The 11,237-nt window shown below is 30.5% G+C and overlaps 2 protein-coding genes across 2 annotated transcripts in view; one reads left to right on the top strand and one right to left on the bottom strand.

Moving 5' to 3' along the window:
* LOC105328776 (dynamin-1-like protein) overlaps positions 1–11,237 on the bottom strand; it is a 40,672-nt gene that overhangs the window by 11,335 nt on the left and 18,100 nt on the right. The gene's annotated exons all lie outside the window — the stretch shown is intronic.
* Positions 3,388–6,030, top strand: LOC136274649 (uncharacterized). Its single transcript, XM_066082018.1, has 5 exons — positions 3,388–3,627; positions 3,801–3,867; positions 5,325–5,413; positions 5,588–5,782; positions 5,924–6,030. Exons 1-5 carry the CDS (start codon positions 3,597–3,599, stop codon positions 6,028–6,030), a joined length of 489 nt encoding a protein of 162 aa, XP_065938090.1. The 5' UTR covers positions 3,388–3,596.

Raw genomic sequence — 11,237 nt, 5'->3', positions numbered from 1 at the left:
AAGTGTGTATTATGAGGATATATAGGGTAATAAATTTGCCAATGCTTTATCCCTGCCTCCTAAAGACAAAAATACTGAATGCTAGAACTATGTGTATCCATATCAAATAAATAGTATATTAATGATTTCATAAATTTGATGCAGTAATTACTAATTTCAAAAAAGCATTCATTTTTATATGCGTTCATTTTGATATCTTAAGTCAGATAATCCACTTTAAAAACATTTTAGAAACATAGTTTATAAGAAATTTTGCAAAATATACGATCCTACTTTAAATTTAAAAAGTTCCTGGAACTTTCCAAAAAAATACTAAAACTTCCCTTACTATTTCCTATACTTGAGTTCCAAGGTTAACCATAAAAAAAAATTTAAACATTCCTTATTGATTCTTATATGTTTCTATGATCATGTAATTTATCCAAAAAAAGTCCAATTATATAAACATTCGAGTGGAACACATGTTTCCTACTTACAGTTCTATTTACGTAAAACTACAAGACTTTAACGAATTTATGTCTCAAGCCAAATATAACGTGCATATGTTAAAGATAAAAGTAACCGAAACATTGTAGCTGGTTTGCAGCAGTATGCAACGGGCTTCTTTATTTAAGATAACGTTTTTACTGGTTTTATTTTTCCACCACACTGCACTGCTTTACAAATGAACTGGAGAATGAAAATACCATATTTGACAAAAACAATTATTGATAAATATTGTTAATTCAAACAGTCAATTAAATGTTGGGTGAAAAGACAGCAAATTTTGGTATGAGTCAAGGAAGACAACTAGCACGCCATAAACATACGGGCAAACTAGTAGCCTTGCTTAGGTGCGAAAGTCATGGAACACCATGCTTGACACGCATACTTGCCTATAGCTTCTCTGTAGCCTCTTCTCCTTTTAAAGAGGAAGAAGGGCTCTGAATTCGTTTGCTATTAATCATTATTCCACTAGAATTATTCAATGACATTTCACATTCGTATTTAGATATAGCCATGATACCCCCCCCCCCTTGGCAGGGCAGAGACAAATGGGCAGAGACAACAGGTTTATTATTTCAGGAGGATTTTTGCTTCATGATAAAAGGATATATATATATATATATATATATATATATATATATATATATATATATATATATATATATATATATATATATATATATATATATATATATATATATATATATATATATAAATCAGGAATAGAGGTGCACACATGGTGAACAATAAAGATAAGAATTTTAGTGCCTGCCAACAAAACGTAGTCATCTCATCACCACATTATCAGTGACTCATATGAGTACTAAGGGCAAGTGAACCAAAAAATTAACACTATTTTTTAAGTTTATTATTTGCAGAATCCTATATGCAGAGGGACCAATTTTAGGACCTCACATAACCAAGTACCTATGTGCGAGTTGCCAACTTGTTATACCGTTGTTTAACTCTGCGGTAAGATGAAGGAAAAAGAACGTGGTGCCAATAATTATATCCCCTTGATGTTTTTTTAAGATATAGTTAGCTTGTACCAAAATGAGTCTGATAGTTTAAGCTAGACATTAAATTAGGTGTGATGATTCAATAATCTACATTAATTAAGTGCAAAATGCCAACCGTCCTTAAAATATAGATAAAATTTATCAAACTTTACTTGAAAAGGAAACTCAATAATTCAGCGACTTCAATTCACAAAAAGTGTTGATGGAAACTGTGTTTAGGAACCACTTCGTTTTAGTTAAATAGTGTAACTGAGAAGAATCGCTTGAAGTGAAATTTCAACTTGAGGGAAACCAACTGGAAATAAACAACCTTATATTTTGTATATTTAAAACATGTGAATATGAGCAATCATGTTTATATAGTTATAAACAGGAAGTGAAAATCTATCTTTTCACAGTAGGCAGAATTGTAAGTGATCATAAATCACGTAAAAAAGAAGAAAAAATCATTCGATTTTGAATTGAAACGTTTATTTTTGTTGTTTTTTTTTCAGTAGGGCTTTGAAGAGCAAAGCAATTGCACGTTATGTTAAATGAGAAGATCAAATAAGATTGTCTTTAGCTATAACAAAACATAGAAACAAAACATATTGTATATCATTTTTAAAACTGTACTTAGCATGTTGAATGCTACAAAGTGATTCTATTGTAACGAGGGTAAAACTAAAAGAACACTAAGTGTTTTAAAAAACTTCTTGCACGATCCTATTACATAACTTAGCAATTTTCAATGGATTACCAAATAACGAAAATTATTTTTTTCAAAGACCTTGCAGTTTTTCATGCCATTCTAATATAATGAATTTATTAAGGAACGGATGAAACAGCGTTTTTAAAGTAAGTGAAAGATGATTAATATTAGGGTACAAAGTTAGATACTATGTAAGGAAAAAAACATAAATTTAAAAAATTGAAAAGTCCGTGCCTTTAATAATATTGAATGAAAATCAACATTTTAAAGATAGAATTGAACTCAATTAACTTGCCTGGAGGAAGCTGGGTGTTCAACAAATTACTTTAAAATGGAATAATTAAAAGAGTTTACTCGAAGTAAAAATTACATCCTTATAAATACGATGATATTAGTTTCGCTCATAAAAAAGTTGAATGTTTTGTTGGTTTTCCTCCATCTTCCCAAGTCAAGTTGTGATCCGCTGGGCTCTACATAAACCCTTGACCGAATAGGCAGAGTTTGACGGGGTTAGAAACCTTACACTCAGGTTGGTGTCATACAAGTTTGCATGATCAAATAAGAAATAATAATGTTAATTGTGAATTGATCAATGTTGAACCGTTGTCAAATAAATTTGAGACGGAATAGTAAGTATTTGACTTACTGATATCTGTTTTTAAACCGAGTGAATCCATATTTTCTACGAATTTGATTTTGTTCATGGGAGCAGCCTTATTGCTATACTGTTTCTGTTTATAAAGCATTCTCTAATTGATCAGAACAAAGGTTTAAAAACGAGTACTCTCACTAGATGGCGTAATCGTTAACCTGCATATATGTTGTCTTTTCCGTAAAGGGTTTATGAAGAGCACAGCGGATCAAAAACCCTTGACTTGGGAAGATGGTTTTCCTCTAATTCTTGACATTTCCGCATATTAAATAAAGTGCATTGTTCTTTGGGACATTTGAAATGGGCTTACGAATTCTTAATCTATTCCATTTTTATTCTTTTATCATCATTTAAATGGAAGTTTGATACTAATACATTTTATACAACCTATATACAAATTTGAACACAGAAAAATGGTAGTCTGTTGGGAAAGTCTTAACAATAGAAACCCTCTATGCTCATGCAACTCTGAATTTAATTCACATTCAAAATAATCGAACTATAAATATTTAAGTATGACAATGGGTATAGGACTGACATGAATGGTTTATTTTTTTAAATCTAGAAACCCCGATGATTATCCATCTTTCCTATTTGGTATTTTGATTCATTTTAAATATATATTTAATGATGGATTAAAAATTATTTTCATTTCCTGTTTTATTTTAACGAAGTGAAAGTAAAATTGGTTTCATGCCTATGTTTTTACTAAGAGGGCACTGCTGAACGTTGCTCGAATATATTCTCTATGAAGATGGATATTTTGAGTTCGCTTTACAGTAAGTTTATGTAAACCATTTTCTTGTAATTGTAAAGTAAGTAGAAATTGTTGTAACATAATAAATTTAAAATCAAGATTAAAGTTGATATTTATCATCAAATGTGTGCAGCAATTGTTGTTTTCAAAATAATGTTATCTAAAAATTTATTTACTTTTAATTTGTCGTTACAGAGACGGTGATTGTGTTCCAATTAATTCGTTTGGGATTTTCTTCTGAAACACCAACGACTCTACCGGCGTAAGATTAATTAATGAAATAGAAATAGCTTACTATGAAAATAAGAAATTATGCATGTCAACTTAATCAAAATTGATTTACATCCCAACCTCTCAATGACATAGTTATTGATCATACCTGGAGTTTGAGAACGGATCGTTGAAAATGTTTATATTAAAGTCAAAAGTTCTTCTTACTATTTCATTAATCTAAAACATCTATTTTTTCTTTATTTCATGTATTTACTTTTTTTTTTTATAGTAAACATCATTTTTAAAAGGATTTAAGTTTATTAAACATTGCATTTTGATATTCAAGATTTATTCTACAGAATGATCTTCGATACAGTTCGAGGAATCATTGCTTTCTACAGCTATTCTTTTTTTATCAAGCAGACGTGGGTGCAAAGTTGTATTTTTATAATGTGTTTTTTTCTCCAAAATTAACATTATACAGAACATTCATGAGTTGAGAAATATTGATTCCATGACCTTAAAGAATCGTTTTCCGGTATTGTAAACTATTTATAAAACCGTGGGAAAAAGTATGTCCCGTTCATTAATTCTAGGGTTTTAACCTAACAATTCATTGACATTAAAAGAAATGAAAACAGTTTAAATAGTTTTATTTCTCTACGACTCAATTTTTCTAAGCTAATATAAACCACAAAAAGCCAGATTAAGACGGATGGGGTATTAAAAAAAATCAACTTTATTATATTCCATGAAAAAAACCAGGAGATAAGACTTTTTAAAATGTCATCATTTGGTGACTGTTTACATAGTAAACATAAATTTGAAAGAAAAAGAAATCAATAAGGCAGGATTAGAAAAAATACGAAAAATATGGGGATAAAATGTGAAATGTCGGGTCAATTCCCTCAGGGTTGAATACTAAAAATTGATCACTTTCTAGACGGCCACCAGGTTACCTGGAAACTAAACAAGAAATATATATATATATATATATATATATATATATATATATATATATATATATATATATATATATATATATATATATATATATATATAAGTAAAACTTCACGCAAAAAAATTCATCAGAATTTTTTAGGTAGAAAGTTTTCGACTCTTCTTTATTAAATATAATATTAAGAATAATTATCTTAAGATGTTCTTTATTTCTTCATTTATCTTCTTTCTTAATATAAGTTGAAAAATATCTAAAGGATCAAGATAATGCACTGTATCTTACACTAATCTTGTTTATTTGTTATTTAAAAATATTTCAGGACCTGGCTAGAACCAGAACACTAAGCTCTGGTCCTTCCTCGCAAATCAGATTCTTTATTTTTACGATTACATATTATAAGTACAATATATTTCCTTAAAATTGATTGGTTAGGTCCCTTAACTGTTCAAAGAGAGTGCTTAAATTGGAGATTAAAGAATCAAAGATTCTGATGGCCAATTCTAATCATGCATTTATACACTTAAATCAATATTGATTGTAATTAGTTTGCAGAGAAATGTGTGTCTCATAGATGCAATTCACATCCATGATGAATTGATTCAGAAAGGGTGCCCATACAGTGTGATTGGAAAAAGTTCAGTTTGTTGTTTTATTTCTTTCATTTATAACGGAAGTATACATGTATGCGTATGCTTGCTAAATGTTCAAACTTTTTTTTTAACATTTTCAGACATATTATTGAGCAATAAATCCAATAACCTATTTTATAAATGGCAATGACGATGAAAGATGATTATTTATCAAATAGATAACACAAACTGCACAATACCCTGCATTGTGGAACTTGAGAATGATAACAGTTACCATTATCATAACCATGGGATTGACTACATGATTTTCAATCTAAGAAACAATATTTCCATTTCCCACAAAAAGTTTTTGGACGTTTCAGAGTGCATCATTAAAACGATAACTTTCAGATGTGACTTCAAGTATCACAAAGGTATGAGACGCTTTGACACCTTTTGAATTAATGAAGTACTCTCAATAAAGAGCAAAATGACCAGAAAACTTTTACTTTTTTATTCATTTCATCTTCGATCTAAATAAAATAAAACACTGTTTTATATTCTCTTATTTACAGACAGACATGGATCTTGTCTTGAGAAATTAAGACCTTCAATTCATGAAACTGGTTCAGGCAAACTGAAAACACAAAACTATTCATCCAAGGGAACTAGACAAAGTTAGTCATCTAATTAAAGTATAAAAAATAATGTGTCACAAAAGTTTAGTTTTTTTCATTTTTTTGATATTCTTTTTTTGGGCGGAGAGGGGCATTTTATGTTTATTATTTATGATATTTTTAGGTTCAAACATTGCCTTGTCAGGTACAAAATCGATTAATTTTACAGAAATCAATTTAGGACTTGTTTTCGATGGGACGGCGTTAATACAAGAAATGGTGCATATTTAATGATTAAAGAAGTTAATGATGCTTTAATGACTATATACATAATACTCAGAAATTGATATTTTTTTCAAGTGATCACAGATGTTAATATTCTTCAATTTATGTTATTGCTATGCATTTTAAGGCAATGTTAAACATAAATTTGTTGCGGTAATGATTCAGTGGTTCGTTATTTTAAGTTCAAATATAAATATAATCTGATTTAACGAGGCCGAGTACAGAACGAGTACGCACGCTTTCGCGCAGCGTTTCATTTGTATTGTGACATCATCTTTTTGCTTTGTAGACGCCATGGCGTGATAGTTTCAACTGCAGATATTCAGCGAAATTTGTTGAAAATAGCTCGTTTGATGCGTAAAATTGATATTATAGTGTGGAATAAACGTAAAAGTCTCGAAGTATAAGCTATATTTGGGCTCGGTTCGAAAGCATGAAGAGGGTTCAGCAAGCCTATCCTTCTGTCACGTTTTCTTAACCCGCCTAAATATAGCTTAATTCATATATTTCAAGACAATAACCATGTATTTTATATTAATGACCCTTAATATGTGATTTTATATATTTATTAATTACTTAAATGTGTCTGAATGTTTGAATGATACTATAAAGATCACCGTTTCCGTCTTTGTCAAATAAAAAATAGCCATTATCTGGCAAACTTGGAAATTGGGCATACAAAAAACAACTTTGATAAGACCCCTGGAAAAAAACCAGGAGGTAAAATGTTTTTTATTTGACCATTTGATGCCGTTTAGCAATTACCTTAATATGTAGAACAAAAAAAGAAATCCCTAGGGCAGAAGTTTAAAAAATGTGCAAAAAATGTGCAAAATTGATACATTTCAAGCAAAATCCCATAGGGTCCTATGTTAAAAATTAACAAAATTTGAGATGACCCCTTGAACGGTGTGGTAAATGTCTTATTTTTTTTGTTATCTTAAAATAATAATTATATCAGTAGAAATTCCTGTAAAAAATTTCATTAAAAAATCTAGGGCAGAAAAAATTTGACCCGGCCTCGTTAATGTCATTTTTTGAATTCAACACAAAAGAAAACAGAACCGAATCGGTTTTTGCTGCTTTACAAGAAGATGGAACACTACCGGGTAATAAAACTAGTCGAACATTTTTTTTCTGTGAAAATGACACTTAACACGAAGGAAAACTAAACATATATAACATTTAACAAGAGGCCCAGGGGCCACATCACTCACTTGAGCAACAATATCCCTAACTCTGATCAAATTAGCATTACAACATGAAAATCAAATTATCTTGACAACTTAGTAAAGTAGATGTTGCTCAATCTTTTTTTTTTTTTGATCTACCGATTTGTATCCACATAGTTTTTTGGTAAATACCAAGCCCATTTTGCTGTTGTACCTGTAAGAAGATTTTTTTTTCTTTTTCTATATACCCCCCCCCCCATTGTGGCCCCACTATTCTCTAGGGAATCATGTTTTGATCTAAGTTTAATCTGCACAACCCTTGCTTTCAGACACGTTACTTCTTTTGGGATTAAAAACGTTCCCAGAATATTTTAAGCTTTTCTCTATATATTCCTAATATGTAAGAATTCATCCCCCCCCCCTATTGTGGCCCTGCCCTACTGCTGGAGACCATGATTTAAACAGACTTGAATCTACACTATCCACTATCTTAGGAAGCCTCCACAAAAGTTTCAGTTGTCCTGGCCAAACGGTTTTTAAGAAGAGTTTTAAGGATTGTCTCTATATATTTCTTTGTAATAATTCATCCCCCTTTGTGGCCCCACCCTACCACCGGGACCATGAATTGAACAAACTTTAATCTACACTACCTGAGGATGGTTCAAATCCAATTTGAGCTTTTCTGGCCAGAAAGGATCTGGGAACAAGCTTTTTAAAGATTTTTTCTTTATACTCCAATGTAAAAATTCTACCATCCCCCCCCCCCCATTGTGGCCCCTACCTATTCCCAGGGACCATAATTTGAACAAACTTTAATCTACACTATCGGAGGATGCTTTCACTCCGATATCAACTTTTCTGGCCTATTGTTTTTAAAAAGAAGATTTTTAAAGCTTTTCTCTATATGTTCCTATGTAAATATTTGACCCCAATTATAGCCCCACCCTACCCCCCTGGGACCATGATTTGAACAAACTTGAATCTACACTATCTGAGGATGCTACTACTCTAATTTGAGCTTTTCTCGCCAAATAGTTTTTTGAAAAGAAGATTTTTAAAGATTTTCCCCATATATTTCTACATAGAATTTAATCCCCTATTGTGGCCGCATCCTACCCCGGGGACCATGATTTGAACAAACTTGAATCTACACTATCTGAGGGTGCTTCCACTCCAATTTGAGCTTTTCGTGCCTAATAGTTTTTGATAAGATTCTTAAAGATTTTCTCTATATATTCATTGTTTACGTGTTTCTTTGTTCCTTTGTATACAATTCTTGATAAGAATGTTAGGAGATTCTACATTTATATGAACAAATGCAGACAAAGGCATCTTCACCAGGAAAATTTGGACCTGTATCCAACCAGTCAATCCATTTATAATCCGGTTGTATACAGAGAAATTGAAGAACTGAGGGTAATAATACAAAACAAAAATTATATAGTTTTTAAGTTATTAACAAACAAATATTTTAATTAACTTAAATCATTTTATAAAATAATTTTCAAAACTTACACTCTTAATTAAAAAAATCTTCGCATGCAGCGGGAAATTTTTTGGTAGATTTAGATTTTATATTGTTAGAAATACATAATGGAAAATATTTTAATACATCTTGACTTGTTTTTCTTATAAAAAGATGCTAGTGAAGGCAACCCAAGTTCCATCCCTTAAAATAATAGTCCTCTTAGTGCAAGGTCAAGGACATCAAACACTTACCATACGTTAGCGGAAATGGGAAGCCTTGGGGAATCAACAACTTTGTTTCAAGAAATTGGTTCAGACAAGCTGAGAACATCAAACCATTCACCTAACGGATCTCGGCAGAGTCTGTCATCTTGTTGTAGTGTTCAAAAGGATGAGAAACAAAGAGAAAGTGGGGATAATAAAAACTACTTTCAACTTGAACGACAATAAACAACTAAGTGATAGAATTTTTTAAAAGCTTTCTGTTTTTATAGATTTGTATTGTAAATGGAGTTTTGAAACAGATATTTTCAACAAAACTGAAAGCAAAATTAAATCTTACTTATGCAAAGGTGTTTAAATATCAACGATTGTTTGTGGATTTAGAAATTTAATTTAGCATTGTAAATGCAATTCAGTGGAGTATCTAAATATCTGAAGTTTTTTTTGTATTGATCATTCAAGCATGCATCACATTACTGGATTTACAAATACACGTGTAATTAAACAATTTACATTTTGCGTGACTGAGACCAGCAGGCATACTTAGACCTATGGTGCATCCTAAGTACATTACACGTCTTTGTCTTAATTTAAGTCAGCTTTTTGAAGCTCTCCTAAATTTAGGAACCGCCATACCTAAAACTTCAAATACGATAGAAAGGTATTCTTGTTTATTTTACATGTACTACAAAATCAAATCCCATTACTATTCTTACTCGATTATAAAGATAAAGTGGAGGGGCCAATTGGTTGATGCGTTTATTTTTCTATGTATTGATATAACAAAAAGGAAACGTTGCTTCACAAAAGACCACCAACTCCCATCCCCTCTTCTGTTGCTATGTGCCTGCCTTTGAATTCAGAAATTAAACTAACAGATATTGTCTCTGTGAGGCAACAGATGAAAAGTGTTCATCTTTTTAATTATAACACTGACGTGAGTAAGTTAGTAAGATATATAGCTTTGATTATTGCATGGCCAGTAAATTATGTAAAATTTTCTTTGCTTAAGAGGAAATTAAAACTAATTAATACAAGTCATGCAAGATATTTTTTTTTATTTTTATCATTGCCTTTTTTCTATATTGTAATTTCGAGATTGATACTAAAGATTTATATTTGTTATTATTTATTGCTAATCGGCTATTAAGATAGATGTGAATAATGATATATATTTGTAAATGTATACAATTCAAATTAAAAATTCTGATTTTATCGTTTTAATGTAAAATTAAGATTAATAGTGATTTTCCTCTGTAAAGCCTTATTCTGTACCTACGAATGAATATGAAAATTTCTTATGGTTTCATTAGGTTAGGATATCCTAACTTGAGATGTATCCTAAGATACCTTCGAGTTACATTTTAAGTTGATCTTGGGAGAATGCTCCTAACATTTTTCTTAAGTCATTTTCAGGAACACTCTTAGGTCATATCTTAGGAAAGTTTCGTGAACTAGCCTGCTTGTAGATTAACATTGCAATGCTGTTAACTTAATTGTACAGAAAACATGACATTTTTCTCCGAGGGCTTACTTAAACAACCACTAATTTAAATTGGTTATTTAAACTGGTCATAAGTTCACTTCTGAAGAAGTGGGTTTTTCTTAAAGCAAAATTAGCTCTCTTTTTTTCAGAAAAATGTATTTGCATTATTTTGATTATGCATGTAAAAACACAAGTAATGATATTCGCGTCTATGATTTTGAAATATTTCAATGTTTTTCTAAAAATGATTTTTCTTCTACGAAAAATAACTTATCTCTTATAGTAACGACTTTTTTTTAGAAATCGGAGCAAGCAATTTATGACGATATACAAAACGTGTGGTTTCTTTTATTAATTGAACATCTATTTGTCACATACTCTTGATGCATATCAGTAAGTATTGAAAAACAGGTACAAAATGCGACAAACTTAAGTACATCGAGTCTGAATTTGTCATTCCAATTTTTCATTAATAATATCGATATAATAAAGATCAAAATGAGGGCCATTTCTGAGAGAAAAAATACTGAGAATTTACAGCATACGGAATTCAAAATGACTGAACGGCTAGTCAAATTTGTAAATTGTATTGTTTACTATTTAATTGATTTGTCCTGACAAAATTAGAAATACTATTTGA

The sequence above is a fragment of the Magallana gigas genome, chromosome 4 (genome assembly GCF_963853765.1).
Source record: "Magallana gigas chromosome 4, xbMagGiga1.1, whole genome shotgun sequence".
Classification (NCBI taxonomy): domain Eukaryota; kingdom Metazoa; phylum Mollusca; class Bivalvia; order Ostreida; family Ostreidae; genus Magallana; species Magallana gigas.
Note: the sequence above shows the minus strand (reverse complement) of the source record. Positions and strands in the feature narration are given on the sequence as shown.